This window comes from Mastigoproctus giganteus, chromosome 5 (assembly GCF_048544385.1).
Source record: "Mastigoproctus giganteus isolate SK-2022 chromosome 5, ASM4854438v1, whole genome shotgun sequence".
Classification (NCBI taxonomy): Eukaryota; Metazoa; Arthropoda; class Arachnida; order Uropygi; family Thelyphonidae; genus Mastigoproctus; species Mastigoproctus giganteus.
Genome location: NC_143579.1, coordinates 153,887,655 through 153,911,177, shown reverse-complemented (window position 1 = coordinate 153,911,177; position 23,523 = coordinate 153,887,655). Strand labels below are relative to the sequence as shown.

Sequence of the window (23,523 nt, the reverse complement as noted above, 5' to 3'; positions counted from 1 at the left end):
AGGCTCGGGTAGGGGCCTTAGATCCGTGTTGCATATATTCTACCAGGGGCTGTTGCTCATGATTATCTATCACTAGTGGTTGCTCGATAAGTCCTCTAGTTTCTCTGTTTCGCCGATAGGGAGTGACGGGAGGGATATTTAATATGGCATCTTTTGGTCTAATGGTTCAGCATTAATAACCGAGAAGGGGGCATGAGCTTGGGCATCCTGTCCGCTTCTATGGAGTATAGCGCCATGCTCTTCGCGTTCAGGCTCCGAGGTTTGAGGCACTCGCGGTATTTTTTGGTAATTTGCCTTACCCCATAGCATCATACAACTTTTCAGGTCAGTGATCTGGCCTCTTAGTGAGCAAATTTCCTGTTTTATTTCTTCGTTCTGTGCGCGGAGTTCTTGGTTGATAGTGAGAAGGGTGGACAAGCACTCGAAAATTCGGGGAAATTTTTCTTCTAGATCATGCATGTATTCTTCGGCCTAGATTGCAACAGGTTTAAGAAATTCCCCAAATACTTCCCAAATACTTGAGCATATGTTTCATGCCACTGAAAAAGGCGGTGTTCGCCTGATTAGCCATAGCCTTAGGTGGGTTTGCCTGTGGGCTGACAGGGGGATTTGCATGAAGACAGTCCTCGGGACATGTATCACAACCAAGGACGTTTAACATGTCAGAATTGAGTTCTCTGCTGGTGTGTTTCCCATTAACATCCTTTAGACAGTCATTTGTTCGTTCATGGCCATAATTTTCGTGATCTTTCTCGTCGTCTTTATTATTTTCTAAATTATTACTTCTTCCATTGTTTCCCGAGTCACTGTGACGTGCATCAGCGGTGGGGGGTGAGAGGTCAGCGTAGCCACTTCTTCCGATGTGTTGCATTCTTCGGTAGGTGCATTTCGTTCTCTCTGCCGGGGGGAATCGGGCTTCTGATTGGAGGTTCTTGCAGCTCCTGTCTGTTTACTATTTAAGCAGCATTTTCCCACGAATCCTTTCCTCTTGTTGAGCGATAAGCGCGAGAGGCTCGAGTATCCTGAGCATAACCGGCATATTCTATTCTTTGACTTACTGCAAAGTAGCGTTTCATCTGCGGAATTATTGCAGAGATCACATATGCCGGGAGTTACTGCGGTTGTCATGTTTAAGAATTGGTCCGGTGGCTAAAGTTGCAGCGGGGTAAGAATGCAGGGAACGGTTTCTTATCTTCGCTCCAAATTTAAATTTATACACACGATCCAAATGAATGCACGCTGAAACTGTCCAACGTTCAGTTTCTTAACAGAAATGTCATGAAATCTCCTCAGGCACTGCAATCGGCTGATACGTATTTTCCTGAAGTAAACAATATTCCCTGGTGGGAACGGGGTTTTTGTTCAAAGGGATATTGAAATGAAGGTCAATCTCTGTTGCAGGTGCATGAACGTAGAGTGTCTTAGTTCGCACGTTAACTCTTCAGGCAATTATCCAACTGCTATTGTACGTTGCAGGGTTATCATGTGGAAGGAATGCGAGCTTCAGTATAGAGAATTTGGAAACAAATATGGATATAAAAAATTACCTGATCATACTAGACATCTGAAAGCACTTGAATTGGATCATGCATGACATCTCGATTCTATCAGTATAAAAATTCCATACTATGGAGCAAGAGATCACCACTTAAAAACACAATAATGCGGAGCACTGAATTAACCAGCCGCACGCACGAGAAAACTGGGTGGCGCAAAGTATACGTAAATTCGGCTTGGTTGTAAGTTGCCGTTCATTGAGGGATCGTGAGCTGTCTGTTGTCTCAGGCAGCACGTACCAACAGCCGTTTACCTCGATTGTCAACCAGTTGTGGTCTCACCGACAAGGCAAGTTCCCTCTTGAGATTATTCCCGCCACACCTTCACCACGACGATCCTCGAACTGCCGAAAATGCGTGTGGTTGCTGAGATGGTGTCCGTCCGCCTTTCTAGCTCTGCAAATCGTCCCCTCCCCTTCAAACTACGTCAGGTCCTTACCTGTCCCCATTGCACAGGCTTCGTACTGACGAACTGACAGGCACTAACCATGTCGTCACTATATACGCTGCGCCGGTGGGTAATGCCACTCCTAGGTGGTGCGAGATGCGTCCTCCGTAGAGATATGGGGAGGGGTCATAATGTTTCGGCTCATGAGTGGATATGTATACTTCCTTGTTAGAAACCCTTTACTGTATGTAATAACCTAATATGTCAGAATAAAAACTTGCTAAACTTTCTTCGACTTTTAAATGTCGAAGCCCAAGTATATTTTTTATTGTCATTCAAATGTCATCAACTTTTTATGTTAATCTGACACTAAATCATTAATCACGAAAGCAAGAAATATCCATTTTATAGGTAACGGAACATTTGTTTTCATCTACAAATGGATTCGGTTTAGACTTGCTGGCACTGAATATACAGAGGGGTAGAGATCATGGCTTGCCATCATATAATGACTGGAGAGTAGCATGTGGATTGCCTCGTGCCAGAAATTATGAAGAGTTGAAGGACTACATAGCAGATGAAGTAGTGGAGAGGCTGGAATACGTTTATGGGTGAGTATATCGCTTCATTTAAAACATGGAAACTGATGTTACCACTGCATAACGCTTTTTTTCCCCTCATTTGGATGAAGTACATATAGTCTAGGTAGTTGCATTGAATATATTGAATATAAATTATATTGAATATAAATTGCATTGAATATACTGTATTAATTTCAGCTTAGTTAAATTCAATTCTTTATTAAAATTTAGTGGAGAAAGAAGTGCACAGTAGAAGAGAAAGGACAAATAATCTTATGAACAGTGTTAAAAATTAATTAATATTTTCTTTTATTTTTTGTATCTTTGTTATAAAAATAATTAAAATATAACTCATTAATTATAAAAATAATTAGGATACAAAAAATAAAATATTAAAAATAAAAATATAGGTCTACATTGCCCTTATTATTATTATTTTTTCAATTTGCCGTTAAGTTTGCCTAAATTGGTAATTTATGAAACGCATTATTTGCTTAATTACCTTGGACAGATATTCTTAAACTGTGCAATGATTTCAAAAGACGAAATGTGGTTGATATTTACCCTCCAGACTAGAACATTAGTTGCAATTGCATTACTTTAACACCCAAAACTATAAAAATGCAAGCAATATTTATAGTTTCGTTTGTTTTTTTTCCAGCAATGTGGTTGAGTTAGTAGGTCTTGGGTGAAACTAGCATGGTTTTTTCTCCCGGAAAAAACATGCAATCCTCAACTGACACTGATTAACTCAGCTACAGTATCTAAAAAGCGCATAAAAATTCCTCGCGTTATTGATAGGAGATTAAAACTTACTTATAGTTATTCCACTTTCTGTGGGAGACGATGATTATAATTATTGTGCTAGCCATGAGAGCATGTATTCTGACGGAACGGGATCTATCCAGTTATATTAAGGAAGTAACTAAAGACCTTTTAGTTTAACTTGTGTTCCGGGGAAAATAATGGAGTCACTGGTTAAAGAATCATTGTAGTATCATCTAGACAAGACTGCAGTAATAGTTAAGACACAGCATGGGTTTGTGCGAGGGCGCCTCCGTAGCCAGGTGGGAAGGAGCAGCAGTGCGTAGCACACGCTTCTTGATTAGACCGGGATTCGAGCCTGTCGCCACCAAATACGGAGGATGCGGAAAGGTCAGGGAATGACCACCGCATATTCCCGGAGCAATATGGCCTTAGTTGCTAATGCTCCTAATTTGGAGCGACCACCATATTTGGTGGTCACAGGTTCGAACCCAGTCTAATCAAGAAGCATGTGCTACGCACTACTGCTCCTGCCCACCTGGCTACGGAGGCGCCTTACCAAGAAAGGCTCAAGTTCTGCAGATTACAGTGCTGGAGAGTAGGCACATGCGAGGTAATCTGATTGAGGTGTATAAGGCGTTGAATGGGTTGAACTAGCTGAATGCTGATGGGATTCTTCCTCTTGTTCAGATTAAGAACCTGAGGGGGCATAGATTCAAATTGAGGAAAGACAGTTGTAGAATAGATGTGCGGAAATTTGCCTTTAGCCAACGGGTAGTTGATTAGTGAAACAGACTTCCATCTTTTGTTGGGGAAATTGATAGCCTAAATAAATTTAAGGCTGAGCTGCACAGGCATTTGGAACGAATGGAGAGGTGAAAGGCATAAACTTGCTTTCTTGCATCGTATGCCTCTAATAATGGTACGGCTATTCCAATGTACACTGCCTCAACATTAATACCCGGACACCTGCATATATATACAAATAATCTTTATTTACAAGAAGACGAATGACGTGCGCGGAAAATTTTAGCCTTCTTAACAGCCTGTAGTCTCTGGAACATTCTAGACCAGTTTTTTGTGAATGTCTTCCGATATTTTTCGCCATTCGTCGTTCAAAGCGATGGTCAGCTCGTCCTCTGTTTTTTGGGCAGTCTCTCCTCACATCCACCCGAATATCCAATTGGATACTGCTCTGGGTTACTCAGTCCAAATTTTCGACGCTTATGTCTTCAAACCAGTCGGCTGCAACACGAGAAACATGACACGGAGTCTTGTCCTTCTGATACAAGTATGGACGTTCCCCAACGTGCTGCAGCATGTAGGTAACGCATTGTCCAGGACGTCTGGACAGATCGCATTTATGGTTTTTTCCAAAACAACTAATGATCCCAGGTCAAACCATGAAAAGCATCCTGAGATGTCAACTTCATTATCTGGGCAATTGAGTATAAGACAGGTAGCGTTCTCCGGGCATCCGTCACACCCAGACGACCGTCCGATCATGTACCTTGACTTGTCACCCCAAAGTACAGCTTTCCATTGGTCTACAATCCAAGAACGGCAGACTTTACACCATGCTTAATGGTGTCTGATGTTAGTAGGGATGATTAGTGGCTTGTCGACGGCTGCACGACCCATATCATGCAGCGTCCTGAGCAATGTACTGATGCTGACATGTGCCCCAATCGACTTACTGAGGATACTACAACGTAGACCTGCATTCCGAGAAGACGATTCTTTGCAGGATTCTCCTGTTTCGTTCCGTCAGCTATGAAGGTTTTCTGGGTCGTTTTAGGATGGTTTCAGCACCACTCTGCTTCTATTTTCAGATCACATCACCAGTTGACGACCTGGATCTTTAAGTGCCATAGAAATATCAGTGCAGACCGATTTTTTTGTGACACTCTACTTATCATATATGGTGTCACATAAGTGGTGTTTGACAAATAATGCTTGGGTAGTACGTGATCAACTATCAACGGAGAGGTATCCGGTTATTAACGGTAGGGTAACGCGTTGTCCAGGATAATGTAGGGTAACGCATTAAGAGTTAGGTTAAGTCGTCCACTTACTAGCCAGTCCAATCTGCCTAAAGGAATTTTTGATATCTTTAGAGTCATTTTGGCTGTAACGAACTATTTTTCTTCAAGTTATTTCACACCATACTGAATTCGCTTAAAGTTGATCTGACTTGGGGAATATTCTTGCTACCCACAGATATTCTTGATCAGAAGTATCTGATCAAAAACACCTGAAGGTATTTTGATCAGAAGCATCACTGTTACATCCCTCCCCATCTTCCCTGATTAGCCGAAATGAATTATTTCATCTTGTCTCTCTGAGTGGCACCATGTATCAATAAGTTCAAACTTCATAAGCAAAATAAAAAAACAAAAGAATTGTACAGGTTCACCTATTTGCATTAAAAATATTTACCAATATTTAAAAGATATATACTGAAGATGAAGTTACTTTAAAGTAACTTCATCTTCTGTTTTTGCACCAGAAACTCTAATCATTATTAATTTTCGGTTCCTTGTGCAGCTCTTTTCACACTGGATTAGTTGTTGTAAGGTTTTAGGCACATCAACAATTTAGGCCATATTGTGCTGTGTATAATATGTCTGTAAATTGAGTGTGATTTATTTGGACAAAAAACCGAGTTTCCGGGAGAAAAAACCACCCTCGCCTAGGGCCGACTAATTTCAGTCATGTTAAAAAGACCCATAAAAATTCCTCCCGTCACTGACGAGAGGAATTTTTTGCTTATTAAAAACTTTGCTTATGAAACTCTTGAAATCCTTTAACCTTTCTGCCTATTGGTATTTCAGACGCTGCTATAAGTGCTAGATAATTCGCAGATGATTAGACTTGTCTAGATATATCGCCTTTGGAAATTCTTTATTCTCTGTTGTTGTTAATGAAATCTGCATTTAAATTCTATAACTTTTACAGACCAAACAATGTACACGACATTGACCTATATGTTGGAGGAGTCTCTGAAAAGCCCGTGAATGATGGCATACTTGGTCCAACTTTTACATGCATCGTATCTCGACAGTTTCAGAATTTAAAATTTGGAGATAGATTTTGGTATGAGAACCTTTATCATGCTGGTGCATTCACTGCAGGTAAGATAAAATTAAAGAAATCCAATTACTTCAATTAAATTGTTTTTATTAGAGGAGTTTGTAGTTAGTCCAAATGAGATATTACCTGATTTCCCAATTTAAGAATTATGAATAAGAATTTCCCAATTTAAGAATGATTAGCAGGCATACATACGAATATAACTGTATTTGATCTATACTGTCGTTTCCATATATAAATATTGTGGTAATAAATTACCTTGTTCAGGAAAACGGGTTTCCTTTAAAATATGCCTTTTTTTATTTATTTACAACACATTTTGTAGTATCTCATTTTTCATTCTCACTTATAACCCTGAATCAATTAGGTACTGAATGGAAACGTAAAAGAAACGAAAATAGTACCAAGGTATTGATCAACGGTATTTATTATGAGAATTTCTAACACTGAGAGAATTTTCAGATACTGGTAACTCCTCATTTTTCAGAAACTTAAGACGGCATCGTTTTATTTAGATCTCATATTGTGAATGCCTTCACAACGTTGCCTATTCGTTATACTGCGCTTCTTCCTCAATAGAGAAGACTGTTGTTACTTACTCTCAGTGGATATCACCAGACTGCCGTTTCAGGGCTCCTTGGCCCTTCATCGGTGGACGGGTACGTCGTACCCCAAGGTATAACGACTGACAACCAGTTGTGAAATTAACTCCACGATATGAGAGATGCCAAACGGTATTTCAAATGCACTGACACGTATGTCTAGTTAATTTTCCGTAGTCTGAGGCTTCCACAGCTAAATTTTTATTCAGTTTTAAAGTGCTGTACAACGTTTGGCATCTTTCGTATTGTGGAGTTAATTTCATTGAGAATAAGTATAACAGTCTTCTCTATTGGCGAAGTATAACGAATAGGCAACTCGTTGTGAAGGCAATCACACAATGTTATGTAATTAACTTCGGTTGACTTACTACGTATAGACGTGATAAAAAAAAAAAAAAAAAGGTAAATTGCAGCCAATCTCTTAATCCACTGCAGAATGGAAGCCTCCTCAATAATGCGTGTTGAGGGAAATGGACCATAATCCGTCCCGCTGGTCCATTTGGTAAATATGGTCGATTTGCGAACTGCACTGGACCTGCTGGTCCAGTGCAGAGATGTGGATAATAGAGTTTTTTATCCCATACCCTTTTGCTGCTTTGGTGGTATTGACTGAGACCGAGAATAGGTAACAATAGTCTTTTCTATTGGGGAAGCCTTACTTATTCGAGGTATAAATGAGTAAATTTGAGTGAAATAGATGTGCCTCCTTTTCTTTCTTTCAGGGTAAACTTTGGTCTCCTACTATTTTCCTGCTTTCTAACCCCTAAGCTTTTCTCCAGTTTTAGGAGCATGTAGGTTAAGGAGCATTATGCTCCTATGTATATACCACGAAACAGCCGTTTTGGTGGTATCCACTGAGACCGAAAATACTTATCATTAGTCTTTCTCTATTAGGGAAGCGTTACTTATTCAAAATATAAATGAGTGAGTGTAAGTAAAATGGGTGCGGCTCTTTTTTTCCTTTCTTTCGGGTTTAATTTTGGTCTCCTACTATTCTTCTTTTCGCTTACTCTTAAGCTTTTCTCCAACTTTTAGGAGCCTCTAGGTTAAATAGCATTGCACCTACATGTATACCCTGAAATGGCCATCTGGGTGGCATTCATTGAGAATAAATAACAATTGTCTTCTCTATTGTGGAAACGGTACTTATTCGTAGTATAATGAATAGGCAACTCATTGTGAAGGCATTCACAATGAGTTGCCTTTTCATACGGTTCGGTCCCTAATGCTCTTGGCGATTGCAGGGATTATGAAAAGAAAATGTAATACATCCGTACCATTGGAAAACAGAGCTAAACTGTTATTTCATTGCTTGCAAAGCTCAAAGTCCTTTTCGTGGCCTTTTATCTGTCTATTTGGGAAGTTGTGACCATATTTTGCAGTGGCATTGCTGTAAAATACCCTTGCAGTCGGCATGGTATTAAAAGAGACGAAAGAATTGAGTATTTTACTATATTCTCATGCCGTTTCCGATTGAAATCTTAACATTATTGGACCACACAATAATGCTAATAAAATGCCTGTCAGGTACGTAAGTACGTAGTAATGAAAGGCGATATGAACATATTGTCGGTATGGTAGTTTCGCCTAGTGACATCATTCAAAATGTTGGTTGTGTAGGGAGTATGAACAGTTTTTTAGTTTCTACTCTTTCCATTTTTTGTACCTAGATTTCGTTAGTGGTATTTTCAGATTTTATTTTCTTGAGTTAGATCTGGTCCCAGGTTTGTCTTGCTGGTGGCTCAGTGTTTTCCTCTTTGCATTTTGAATTGTGGATGTTTCTATGAATTGTGGGCTGGGTAGTCTTCTCCGCTAACGAACAGGCCCTATCGCCGCCCCCCAGCAGGAGAAGATGGTTTACGCCGCTGAAGTTATAATTTAAGCTTACCTGGATAAAAATCTCAAACATAGAGTTTTTTTTTTTTTTCTTGACAATGATTCGTGGGTATATTATTGATTAGGAAAGGGCAGCAGCCATGTTGTTTGTGGGTATTTTCCCAACGTTATGCGGGATGAAAAACCATTAACTTAGAATTTTTATTTACAAAGTTGTGTGTGTGCGACTGAAACATTTTCAAATATGATTTCACTGTATCTGCAACTGAGTATTATTTTCTGTGTTTTTTTTAAATTTATGTGAATATTTTGTGAAAGTTAATTTAATTGTTAATTGTTATTATGATTGTTATATTAATTTTTTGATTGTTATTTTGATTGTTATATTTTGATTGTTATATTAATTTGATTGTTAATTATGTGAGTGTAGCGCCTCCGTAGCCAGGTGGGCAGGAGCAGTAGTGCATACCACACGCCTCATGATTAGACCGGAGTTCGAGTCCGTACCCACCAAATACGGAGGATGCGGTAGGTCAGGGAATGACCACTGCATATTCCCAGCCCGAATAAAGGGTGAGGGTTGGCGTCAGCAAGGGCATCCGGCCGTAAAAATTGCATGCCAAAACAATAAAAACGCTGACGCCATATAATAATGGGAAAAGGCGAGGACAAAAAAAAAAAAAAATTAAATTATGTGAGAGTGTATACTTAATTAAAGAGATGCATTATGGGAAACTTACTTTTGGAACGGGACCATTGCATTCTGGGATGGGAGGTTTCTATAGAACTGACTATTTTGAAAGTTGTGTAAAGTGTGTTTACGGTCAAACGGCACCAGGGGTTCCCCCATCTCCGCGTAGTTTACATTGTGGTGTGATGCAGCTCACTGTAAAGGCCAGAGATTTAAAAGTATATGGATCTTGAGGTGTGTGATGTCGTGTACCGTTGTTCTTCTGGCCATTTAGCCGCCAGACCCCTGCTGAGGCCCGACGTTGCCCACACTTCGCCCCGTGGAGGCAGACCAGGTACCCAGTAGTTGTAGTTTACTCTGGCAGGTCCTGCCACCTAGTTTTCTGAGATGTCAGTGGCTAGGACCTATAAAAAAAAAAAAAAAAAAAAAAAAATTACGTTTGCGTGGGTAGATTGAAAGATAGAAATGTGAGCGAACTTAATTTGGAACTATTAAATTTTGACCTGTGGGGTATACGCTGGCGAGCAGATAGAGAGGGAGAGGAGACTGAAGACTGGGGAGATGAAGACAGAAGAAATGGGATCAATAGAGGAGACGACCCCATTATAAGTCAGTGGGGCATGCCCATGTCCCACTGATTTGTACTGACTGATTTTCTCCTTGAGTACCAATCATTAAGAGTAAGATCATCACTTAGCTTGAGTGGAAGTTACATCCGTCTGCTTTTAATTCGTTGTTTGCCGTCCGATGTGAACATGCAATGCTGTTTTCTCTGTGTTCACATTAAATGTCTGTTAAGTCTTTAACTTTAAATACCAATACCAATATTCAATTTTCCAATATTCAATATTCAAACAATACCAATCTTCGTTTTAAAACTTGAGAAGTTTTAAAAATGATTTTTGTTTGTTATTTTCATTTCATGATGTTTTTTTCCCTGATATCGACAAAGTCAGTTTTCAATCGTTGGATTTAGTATCTAAAATGATAACTTTTATGTTTTTGAAATTGTGCTCGTGTTTTGCAAATTTTGTATTTTGTTGTTTTTATCACGTGAACAGCAGTATTCCTTTTTGATGTGCTCGTGAATTTTTTTTAGCAAATTGTAAGATGATGATGGGTGAAGATTCACTGTCCAACATGTGTACACTCATTTCTAGGCCTGCCATTGGCTAAGATTCTGGTCATTTCGTTTCTAGTAATCTCATTGAAACCACGGGAATGACAAAATGCGCGTTTTTCTGCTTACTGTTAGTATCTTTTGTAACTGAATTTTTTTTTTTTTTTTTTTTTTTCGCATTCTGCTATCTTTTGTAAATGACAAGTATAATTGTTGTTACAAAATCATTATTTAAATATGTTTGCGAGGTTCAACTCAGTTAGAATCACAAGGGCCAATTCGCACAACTCTTCGTGTGTTGTCTTTATGACTTTGAATCGGTGATAATGTGAGGGTAAATTTAAAACCTACATACGTCCTTCCAAAAAAGTTATGTGTCTCGAGTTAAAAGCAAAACGATGAAATGATCTTCCCCTTCTTCGAAATCGTACGACCGATGGAAAGAATTATCTTTAAAATTCGAATCAAAATCGTTGGCTATGACATGATCGAAACTTCCCGAAAATATCAACCCCCCACCCTCTGTGAAGTCAGCATTTCCTCAGGAAATGAGTCTCTACTGTGAGCGTTAAGTTTAACCGTTGCGGTTGTGTTCAGGCTTGACAGTGCTTTTGCATTCTCCTAACATAAAAATAATCTTTGTGTTGCTTTTGGAGAGCGAATACAAGCTCAAATAATAGGTGACCATGTGGATTCGTATTCTGTAGGTTGACCCGGTCTTTATTCGTTGATCACTAAACGAATCTTTTTCTTTGTGAATTGGATGTAAATTAGCGATCGAATTGTGTGAACCCAATATTCAAATTTACAGTTACAAATCACTAAGACAGCAATACGTGATAAGATGATAAGTCGCGCAATACCACTCTGAATAGTTAAAAAAAAAAAAAAAAAAAAAAAAAAAAAAGACACTCGTGTTTGTTTCCGATATAAGCGCGCATGCTTTTCAGTCAAACAAAAAGCATATTTTACTCAGTTTCGTGTTTTTCATAGAAAAAAATATCAATTTATTAAGATAATAAATTTATTAAGATAAATGAAAAGCGTTAGTTTATTCAACTAATATGAAATAAAAATGTATTTTTCCATATAGACTACCTTTTGGATCTCTCAGTAATAGTATTCGTATGTCTTGAAAATAAAAACGCTTGATCTTCTTCACTCCCCCACTACAAGTAATGCCCCTGAGCGCTATGTTCAGGACTACTGAGCGGAAATAAGCCAACTGCTAACTCGACATGTACACATGTTTTCGCTTGTGATATTCAAATGAACGGTGGCAATTAGCAATAAAGGAAATTGTGTTCTGTTGGTTGAACGTCTAAATGTTTGTGCTTCTATTCCAAGTGTCACTCTTCGAGTGACTTATTTTGCTTATGAGTTAGTTGTGATGCTACAAAAATTCATATATATACAGCTGCCACGATAACTCCACGGTTTAACAGTCAAAAGTGGAAACGCCAAGGCGACTCTAGTATGACTCAGTGGCAGCAGTAAGCAAGAATGTTTACAAGCGTGTTTTTGTGTTCGCTTGTGACATTCCAATAATCAGTAGAAATTAATAATAAAAGAAATTGCGTTCTGCTGGTTGAACTTGTAAATGGTTGTGCTTCTATTGAGCTAAGTGGAAAAATATGTTTCTTCTTGGGAAAACAATATGTAGCCTTGTGCTGGAGTTGACATGGAGGTGATCATATTTCCAGTGAACAAAGAAAAAGTCTTGGAATCTAGGTGAATTGTGTGGGTGTGTGTGATTCGTGATGCAACTACACAATTCTGCTTTCACAGTGGAGCAGTCCTGGTCAGTTTTTCATTGCATGATTCCTAAACAACAGCTTTAGTGACAATACCCTTATTAAGTTGTTAAATAGTTTTGTGTGCTTACCGATAACTTTGGCATTTGTAAATCTTAGCAAGGTCTGTTTACTAAGAGTAAGTTTAAGTAGATTTTAAAAAGGGCGCACACACACACACACACACACACACACACACACACACACACACACACACACACAACTTTGTAAAGAAAAAAAAAAATTCTAAGTGAATGGTTTTTCATCCCAGCATAAAAGGGTTTCATTCAGCATAACGTCGGGAAAATATCAACAAACAACATGGGTGCTGCCACTCCCTAAGCAGTAACATACCCACGAATTATTGTCAACAGCTTAATTGTAAAGAAAAATTTGTTTGAGTTTTTCATCCCGGTAAGCCTAAACTATAACTTTAGCACCAAATGATCTTCGCTTGCTGGGAGGGGGAGTGGCGGATGGGCATCGTCGTCTGTGGAGCACATGACCCAGCCCACAATTCATAGCAATATCCACAATTCAAAATGCAAGCGTATTTACACATTCACAAACTTTTTTTAACATCACAGAATGATCTTTATCTACCACCTTCACTCTCACTGTCCCAAAAAACACCCCAGCACAGAGAAAAAGCACTGAGCAGCTAGCCAGACAAACCCGGGATTAAATCTACCGCAAGAAAATAAAATCGAAAATAAAATCAGAAAATGCCACTAACGACATCTAGGGACAAAAAATAAAGTGTAGAAATTTAAAATTATCACACAACCACCATTTTGAATGACGTCATGAGGCGAAACTATCATACAGACAATCTGTTCGTATCACCTTCCATTACTACTTATGTAAAATACAACAAATTTTGCAAAAACTTATAACTACTATAATGCTCTTCACTTTGTATCTAAGCATAGTCGATATACTGTATATCATGCAATTTGATTATTCTGTAGTGTCCCCACACTTTGATAATGTAATGTATATGGGAAACGAATTATACAGGATGTCTCAAAAATACACGCCATAACTTCAGGAATGAGTTCCTCATATGTACACAACAAAAATATTTTATAACAACGTTGTTCCGGAACTGCTTGGTTTCCGAGTTATTAACTGGAATGTCTTATCTCCTGCAGGTGATTTCCTTCATCACAAGGTACTGACAGAATCTGATGGTTTTCCATTGCCGACCGGGCTAGCCAGATGGGTAAAGTGCCTGCCTGGCAACCCAAAGGTTGTGGGTTCGAATCCCGCCTCGGGCTTGGATCAGAGTAAAATGCAAAACTTTCGGAGCTGCATTATGGCCACAGAAGCCGATGTGCCAATAACTAAAAAAAAATAATAATAAAAAAGGTTTTCCATTCCGACCATGTACTCAAATCAGGAGCAAGCTGATTTGCACTTTATGTACGGTTTGGCGGACGGCAATGCTCTGGAGGCTCGTCGTTTGTACCACGAAAGGTTCCCAGAACGAAGATGTCCAGACAGGAAAACGTTTGAAGGTATCCATCGCCGCCTTTGTGAACATGGCACCTTTACACCTCGTGCTGCCGACAGAGGACGACCTAGATCTACGACTCCTAAAGTAGAGGAGGAGGAGATTTTGGATGTTGTGCATGCCACTCCTGGAATCAGCACACGCGGAATAGCAATGCAACTGGCTATTCAACGTTCGACTATTTGGAGAGTGTTGCGAGAACACAAACTGTATCCTTACCATCTGCAATGGGTACTGGCCGTGTCACCAGCAGGTACCTTGCGCGAGTAATGTTCTGCCAGTGGTTCTTGCAGCAGTGTGGTACAACTCTTCATTTTCCTGCTTTAGTGATATTCACAGATGAAGCACAGTTCACACGAGACGGAATCCAAACCTTTCACAATCAGCATGTATGGGCTCAGGAAAACCCACATGCAATTCTTCCATCACATCACCAACAGTGTTCAGCCTCAACATCTGGTCGGGTGTTTTTGGTGATAAGTTATTTGGGCCCCATGTACTTCCAAACAAACTCACAGGGTAAGCGTACAGCAACTTTCTGGAAACCAACATGCCTGATTTCTTGGACAACACGCCACTGATCATTCTTCAAGAAGCACACTTCATGAACGATGGCGCTCCCGCACATTTCAGCCACCTAGCCCGCAATTACCTGAATCGAAGGTTTCCTGGTCAGTGGATAGGTAGAGGTGGACCAACTGCCTGGCCTCCACCGCTCATCGATTTAAACCCACTAGATTTCTTCTTGTGGGGACATTTAAAGTCATTGGTGTATTCGACTTCAGTAGCTGATATGGAAACTCTCCGCAATCGAATTGTGGCAGGTTGTGAGACAATACGAAACATGCCAGGAATTTGGCATTGTCTTCGCGAGTCCATGAGACGTCGATGTCAGGCAGAAGGTGGACATTTTGAACAATTACTATAAGGTGATGTGAACAGTTAAGTGTCATAGACAGACCTTCAAAACTCTGAAATCATGCATTTCCGGAACTATGTTGATATAAAATATTTTTTGTCTACATATGAGGAACTCATTCCTGAAGTTATGCCGTGTATTTTTGAGACACCCTGTATATACCTAATCGACCAGTTTGGGGTTCACATCTGGTGAGTATGGGTACACCCAAGCCCATACTCACTCTTCATTTTTCTCTTTCTTGGTGATTCCCTCTTACTTCTCTCTCTCTCTCTCTCTCTCTCTCTCTCTCTCTCTCTCTCTCTCTCTCTCTTAGGGTAACTCGGGAATATATATAACTTTTTTTTTTTTTTTTTTTTTTTTTTTTTTGGCTGCTGCAGCATAAATCTCAGGCTTCCTTGCCATACAGCTGATAATAATAATACAATGCATTTTTATTTTATCAAGAGAATTTGTTCACAATAAAAGAATTTGTTTACAATAATAATAATAATAGTTGATTATTATCGCAATTTAAGCTTTGTCAAATGGAAAATTAATATTTTGTATATTTCCGTAGGTCAACTGGAGCAAATCAGGCGGACTACATTGGCTGGTCTCATCTGTGCCAATACGGATCTGGTAGAAATTCAGTCCTGGGCTTTCATTGTATTAGAGTAAGTATGCATTTAAGAAAGCAGGATATATAGTGTTTCAGAAGTCTTCAAAAATTCAAAATTGATTACTGGAGAATTATTTGTCTCAAACAAACGCTATTTTTTCAATAATATTCCAAACATTATAAGATCTTTGTGGAATCAAAACTTTATTCAATTCCGTATACCGCAGGATGGGGCACTGATGCTCAAAAGTGAGATCAACGAAGCATATGGAAAGGAGGCATATACAAAATTACAGTAGTGACTGCTCATTGTGTCTTTCATCACATCCCAGTGATGGTGTAGTCGTAGTGTTACATCTCTCAATGATGATAATAATAATAACATGTCCATTGGAAGTGCTGCAAAGTTCTTGGCGTACGAATTCTTTTAACGAAGGCAAAGATATCGGAACACCATTGTATACCGAAAACCTAAAGTAGCTCTATATATCCAAAAATTGGCTAGTATCAAGTTGAGAACCATTATTGCAAAACAAAGTCTGCCAAGACTGTTTGTGCCAAAAGTTGACACGAGTAGTTGTTTTACAGGGTGGACAGTGATGAGCATTGTGCATGAATGTTATGCTGTTCATCCCAGCGGTAATGACAGCTTAGCATTCAGGGTGAATGCTATACTATCGTAATCATAGGGTGATTACAATAGCATAGCATTTATGCAGAATGATGCTTAATTCCATACTGTACCCCCAGTAAAACAACTAATCATGTCCGTCAATCTTTTCTGTAAACGTTCCACGTTAGGTGGACGAGAGGAACCTTGATCAGCTCTTTTTCCACAAACTGGCAGTCAGTCGGTCTCGGGCTAAGTTTATATGGTTCTTACCTCCCAGAAACTTGAATTTTTCTTCCAGCAAACTATAAACCGACCGAAGAATACGCGCAATCACAGACACAATAGATTGAGTCACAACCTTAGTTACTTTGGTACTTATCATAATCCTGTTCATTGTTCGCAACTTCCCAGCTAGCAAATGCCCATCGCTTGTGTGCCCTGTTATAAATAAATCTTTATTTAATGGTTTGTTATGGTACAAGGAACAAATTTTATTAATGGCTAGGAATTCCATATAGAGATGATGTGATTAATATATTCACTGGCCAAAAAATTAGAAACTTTTGCAATCCGTGTAAACAGACAATTAAAACGGTATGCAAGTGTAACTTGTCACATGGTATTATCACAAGTTTCTTGGTATCAGATAAATACTATATGCTTTTGTGGGGCTTATTAGTCGATTGGGTCATGTGGAAAGACATGTGATCTTTTCGGTTTTCGTAATGGTGTTATTGTTAGAATGTTTGGCAGGAACCACAATTTAAAAAAAAAAAGAAAAAAAAAGACATTACTGGTGTGTCGAAAGCAGCCATCTCAAAAGTATACAATGAGTGGAAGACGAAAGGAGAATGCAGCTCTAAAAGGAAGAAATGCTACAGAATATCAGTATTCCAATAATTTAAAGAGAATTATGCGTCAAAATAGAAGGGGCCATTTGCAGAAATTGTCTCAAATTCAATTTAGACAAAGATGACCCATTTTTAACTGAACTATGCGACAGGAGTTGATATGAAAGACACTTCTTTCTGTAAAACAACGAAAAATTCGACTGTAGTGGTGCGTGCCGTTAACGCGAAGATCGGACCGTCGAACAGTGGAAAAGAAAGTCATGTGGTCTGACCAGTCTCGATTTATACATTTTTGCAACAACGATAAGACGAAAGCATGAAGTGAAGCTCATTAAGCCATACATCCAGACTGTATCGTGTCCACCATTCAAGCGGCTGGAGGTGGTATAATGGTATGCAGTATGTTCTTTTGGTACGGACTGGGTTCGCTCATACCGTTAAGGGTCATATTACCTCCAATGAATATCTTTCCAGATCTAGTTCACACTGCAGTGCTTCATTTTTATCTTTATTGAGATGGATTCTTTCAAGACAACAACCAGTGTTGCATCCAGAGCGTTTTCACCGGGGGGATGTAAACTTCGGGGGGGGTACATGTAGTATATTTTTATTATTATTTAATATTTGCAACGTATGTATATGCTACAAACAAATTTGTATATTTATATAAATAAATAAATTTTCTGTTTATACTTCGCGACGACCAAACGGTCAGAGGAGTTCACAAGATAGACAGAATACAAGAAACAGCACCGTATTCAGCAGTCACAGGCTTGAACCCCCGGTCACTCAAGGCACGTGTACTTATGCACCCGCGCGCCTGACCACTAGGCTACGACTGGAACCAATATATATATCTATATATATATTGGAACATATATATATATATACGACTGGAACCAATATATATATATTGGTTCCAGTGCGCCTGACCACTAGGCTACGACTGGAACCAATATATATATATATATATATATTGGAACATATATATATATATATATATATATATATATATATATATACACGACTGGAACCAATATATATATATTGGTTCCAGTCGTAGCCTAGTGGTCAGGCGCGCGGGTGCATAAGTACACGTGCCTTGAGTGACCGGGGGTTCAATATACAGATTATGCATAATTATGAATGTTATAATAAGAAAATATGAGAAAACAAAATAGGAAACAAAAGGAAATCAGGAGCGGATTAAGGTCGGTTGTGGCCCCGGGCTCAGAAGAAAATATTGGGCCCCTTAAAATAAAAGAGAGAGACAGGGAAAATAAAAATACATGTTAACCATTTTTTTAAATAAGTAAAAAATTATGTACTATTAATGTTTTATTTCCAATAAAATTTGAATATATTATATGTATAATATAATTAATAATAGCATAATAATAATCACAAAGTTTTGAACTAATAGTTGAACTAATATGTTCAACTAATTTGTTGGGGTTTTGCGTGGGCCTTTCAGAAGTCGGGGCCCAGGGCGTGCGCCCGGTGCGCCTGCCGTTAAATCCGCCTCTGAAGGAAATATTTATTATTTAATATCTAAATACTAATAGTCAGTTCACAAAAACCACATTACTGACAATAATCACCGATTAAAATTTAGAAAAAAAAAAATATACAAATTATAATCAAACATGCAAGTACTGTATTGTAATAATCTTATTCTTCTTTGTTTTTTATTTGCATGTGTATCAATCGCTTAATTTATTAATTTTTCCGAAACTCATTCGGGCCTTCTAAACTTATCTTCATGCAATATTACAGTACAGATGCATATCAGTGGTAGCTCGTGACTCTGATGTATGGGGGTGCTGCTCTTTAAAGTTACATTAAATTGCCTTGGTTATAAGACATGTAGACATAGATGGTGGTAATTATTATTATTTTTTTTTTAGGAGCATTAACAACTAAGGTCATATTGCTCCGGGATATGCGGTGGTCATTCCCTGACCTTTCCGCATCCTCCGTATTTGGTGGTGACGGGCTCGAACCCCGGTCTAATCAAGACGCGTGTGCTAGGCACTGCTATTCCTTACGGAGGCGCCATGGTGGTAATACTAATAAGCAGGTTAAAAATACTAAAAATACATTAGCTGGACACTTACCATTAACAGACTTGGGTAAGCTGGAAATTTTATTTAAAAATAAACTCCATTCTTTGCTTTTTATTTGTTGAAAATAGATTAATAACTTTTTCATTCAAGTTTGGTGCACTGTTAAAATCGGCACTGCGCAGTTCCTTTGACTCGTTTTATCACCTGTAAAATTGCATATTGGGAACCTGCCAACTAAGCATTGACTCAACCACTGGAGCCTAAATGTGAACTGCGTAGCGCACAGTTCCACATACGGTTAAACTTCAAAGTTGAAAACGATCTCTTGTTTTTATTCGTTTATTATTGAAATGATTATTGGAAACAGAGGATGAGTATAATATATGCGGGACCTGTTAATAAAAATATTTATTGCGTTGCATTGTTCTTCACAAAATTTCATATAACTCCGTTGTATTTAGATTTTAAAAGCTGGGGGTGCTGCAGTTCCAAAGAGCCGCCCCTGATGCATATACAGTAGCCTCTCGATTTTCCGGGATAGATGGGAAAAAACAAATCCCAGATAATCGATTTCCCGGTTAATACAAAAGTCCCCGACATACGTAAGAGATGCGTTCCAGGACTTCATACTTCGTCGAGTTTTACGTAACTCGGGAATGACTAATAACATATTGCTACTACAGTATATTATTAGTGACAAATCTGAATTCCGCGCAATACTTGTTAATGTTTGGCCATTTTCATACATCCTTATTGGCGCCTCCGTAGCCAGGTGGAAAGGAGCAGCAGTGCGTAGATATGCTTCTTGATTAGACCGGGGTTCGAGCCCGTGACCACCAAATACGGAGGATGCGGAAAGGTCAGGGAATGACCACCGCATATCCCGGAGCAATATGGCCTTAGTTTAATTTTTTGATCCAAATCGAGGGCTTTCCTTTTGTTGGTAGATTTACTAGTAGCGTTGTCACTTATTCTCTTAGTTTGCACCATGATAACGGTCAAAAGGAACTTTTCTGAAAAGAACTTCACAGGGTTAAGGGGGAAGCACACTATTATCACCTCACTCGAACGCACATTTTACTAAAGCACATTTCTGGAGGTCACTGCCATTAAACAATTTGCGCCTTCCGGGTTCTGGGCTTTTCTGTTCGTGCATCTAATTATAAACGGGTAGTAAACTCGATCTTATTGCATTTGCAATAATACCGATAGCTGGAATTGTGTGGGCTTTTACGTTATTATGGTGAAATGTTTTATTTGTTACTCCGTATCTCACTTGTGCAATTTGTGCGTGCCGTGATCGTCGTTATTGATTTGTTATTTTATTTATTTATTAGTTTTACAATGTGCTACAATTAAAATGCTGTTCGCAGCAATAATGTTCAGCGACTCTTGAGCGAGGGTTACAATCAAGATTAGATTCAAGACTTGCGTCATCTCATATACTGTATCGTGGAGGCCCTCTATATAGCGGCAGCGGGTCCCATCATGAATCGTAATGCTGGGGTCCGAACATACCCTATTATGGAGGCCGTTGTCTTACACCACGATGAGAGATGGAGAATTAATAATACAAGTGTAGGCACCGCAATATACTCGGGTCTGATGAATGAATGTCTCACGTTATCATTTCCTTCCTCTCCCATGCCCATTTGCCATGACTGATTCAGTTGTGAGATATTTACACATGCTTGGGTTTTCTCTCAGTAGTATATTATGTTCACTGACGTTGATGTCGAAGTTGAGAAAGAGGCCCGTCACCTTGAAAGCTTCTTGTCGCGTAATTTATTTTATGTTATTGTACATTTATCACTTTTAATTGTATATATTTTCAGTTTTTAAGATATATTTTATTGAGCATGTTCTTATTTATGTTCTTAGTTGTACATATTTTCAGTTTTAAATGTAGATATTTTTACCATTTTAATATCCGTGTCATTAGACTTCTGTTTTAAAAAACTGTCAAGTCAGTGGAAGCAGTATATTATTATTACTTTTTTTGTTGTTGTCACATTACAGAATAATAAATTGTTAATAATTAAAATGTTCTTGTTCTCTAATATAACTAGGTCAAAAAAATAAATAAATACAAATGTGCGCCTCCGCATATATAAACACAAATTATCTGTTTTTGGATTTTTGCATTACCACTTTCATAACTTAACCGAAACGAGGGAAGATGTTTTAAAGAATTGCAAAGATCTGCATTTAACTTTACACATGGGCCTTGTCTAACAGAAGATATATTGTGAATGATGTCACCGTCCTGAATAAGGTAAATGTTGGAAGTGATCACAGAATGGTAAGATGTACACTTGATATAGATGTAGGAAAGGAAAGGAAAAAACTGACTCGAGTAAATAATACAAAGGTCTTTGAGATAACAGAAGAGGAGAAAACGCAGTATGTACTGGAACTTAAGAACAAGTATGAGCTTCTGCAGACTGCTGAGGACCAAGATATCGACGAGGAATATTACAACTTTTTGAAAGTGATAAAGCCCAAGAAACCTATAGGGAAAAAGAAATCCAAAGAAGAAAAAATTAGTCAAGAAACACTTGTCATGATGAACCGAAGACGACAAATGAAAAGCAAGAAAAACACTGACAGGGAGAAAATTGAGTATACTGAGTTATGCAAAGCCATTAGAAAGAGACTCAGAGAGGACATAAGAAGATTTAACACAAGAAAAGTAGAACAAGCATTAAGGGAAAACAAAGGATTTAAATCAGCAGCCATGAGCAGTAATACAGAAAGACAAATGATACTGAAACTGAAGAATAGCGATGGTGTACTTATAAACAGCAGAGAAGGCATAATTCAAATAGCAGAAGACTACTATAGAGAATTATACAAGGAGCAGGGGAATGATGCCAGCAGTGGGGAAGATGGATTGCAAAGTAGCAACACATACGACATACCCAATATTCTTCCTGATGAGGTAGAACATGCATTGAAGAAAATGAAGAATCAGAAAGCCCCGGGGGAAGATGAAGTTACTGTAGAGTTGTTAAAATTGGGAGGAAGAGGCATAACACAAAAACTGGCAAGGCTCTTCACAAAGTGCATTAGAAAAGGTGTGACGCCTAAGCAGTGGAATAATGCAATCATAGTTTTGCTGCATAAGAAAGGAGATAAATCAGAAATTGGAAATTATAGACCAATTAGCTTGTTATCCCACATCTACAAGTTGTTCACAAGGGTCATTACTAACAGATTAGAAAGAATACTGGATGAGAATCAACCGAAAGAGCAAGCTGGCTTTAGGACAGGATTCTCAACTATGGATCACCTTCACGTAATATCACAGCTAATGGAGAAAGCAAATGAATATAAAACACCATTATGCCTGGCATTTGTGGATTATGAAAAGGCATTTGACTCCATACAGCATAAGGCAATGTTTCGGGCACTGGAAAGACAAGGCATTGATACCCCATATATTATGATTTTGAAGAAAATATACGAGAGTGCTACCTCCTTTATTAGACTAGACACAGACAGTAGGAAATTTAAAATTGAGAAAGGAGTTCGACAAGGAGACACAATATCTCCGAAGCTGTTTACTGCTGCCCTTGAGGAAGCTTTCAGAAGATTAGACTGGTCGCAGAAAGGAGTCAATGTGAACGGAGAGTACCTAAACCATTTACGATTTGCAGATGACATTGTGGTCATAAGCCATGATCCCAAAGAATTAGAGGAAAATCTTAATCAGTTATGCACAGCTAGTAAGGATTTTGGACTAAAGATGAATATGGCTAAAACAAAAGTAATGATGAACAAGTATGCCACAGAAAGGGAAATAATGATTGAAGGAGCAGTAATTGAAAAGGTGGAGTCATATACTTATCTGGGACAAGTTATTAGCTGTAATAATGATAAATGGCTGGAAGTCAAGAGAAGAATAAATTTTGGATGGATAGCATTCAGGAAATATAGTCACATACTGAAGAGCAATATCCCAGTTTGTCTGAAACGTAAAATAATGGACCAATGTATACTCCCCACCATGACTTATGGAAGTGAAACTTGGGCACTCACCAAAAGAATGGAAGAGAAGCTGAGAACCACACAGCGAAGAATGGAACGAATCATATTGGGAATAAGACTGTTAGATAAGAAGAGAAACACATGGATTAGGCAACAAACTCAAGTAAAGGACATTCTTATCAAAACTAAAGAACTAAAATGGTCTTGGGCAGGACACATAGCTCGAAGACATGATGACAGATGGACTAAGAAAATAACAGAATGGTATCCAAGAGGAGCTAGAAGAAAACCTGGAAGACAAAGGCGAAGATGGATAGATGAAATTCATGAGTTTGTGGGTAGTAAATGGATGTCCAGTGCTAAAAACAGAAGGAACTGGAAAGTTGCTGGAGAGGCCTTCATCCTGCAGTGGATTGAAAATGGCTGATGATGATGATGATGGGCCTTGTGGGAAGAGATTTATTTGAATAACTGGTATAAATGTTTAGTAATATTATTACATATAATTATTCAATGGTTTCATAGGTGGTTATAATCACCCT

At 38.6% G+C, this 23,523-nt stretch overlaps 1 protein-coding gene across 1 annotated transcript in view; it reads left to right on the top strand.

Moving 5' to 3' along the window:
• Positions 1–23,523, top strand: part of LOC150085775 (salivary peroxidase/catechol oxidase-like) — a 159,091-nt gene that overhangs the window by 93,852 nt on the left and 41,716 nt on the right. Inside the window, exons 9-11 of the mRNA XM_090374688.1 lie at positions 2,356–2,555; positions 6,249–6,424; positions 15,420–15,516. Coding sequence (XP_090230814.1) covers positions 2,356–2,555; positions 6,249–6,424; positions 15,420–15,516 — 473 coding nt within the window. The remainder of the gene's footprint in view (positions 1–2,355; positions 2,556–6,248; positions 6,425–15,419; positions 15,517–23,523) is intronic.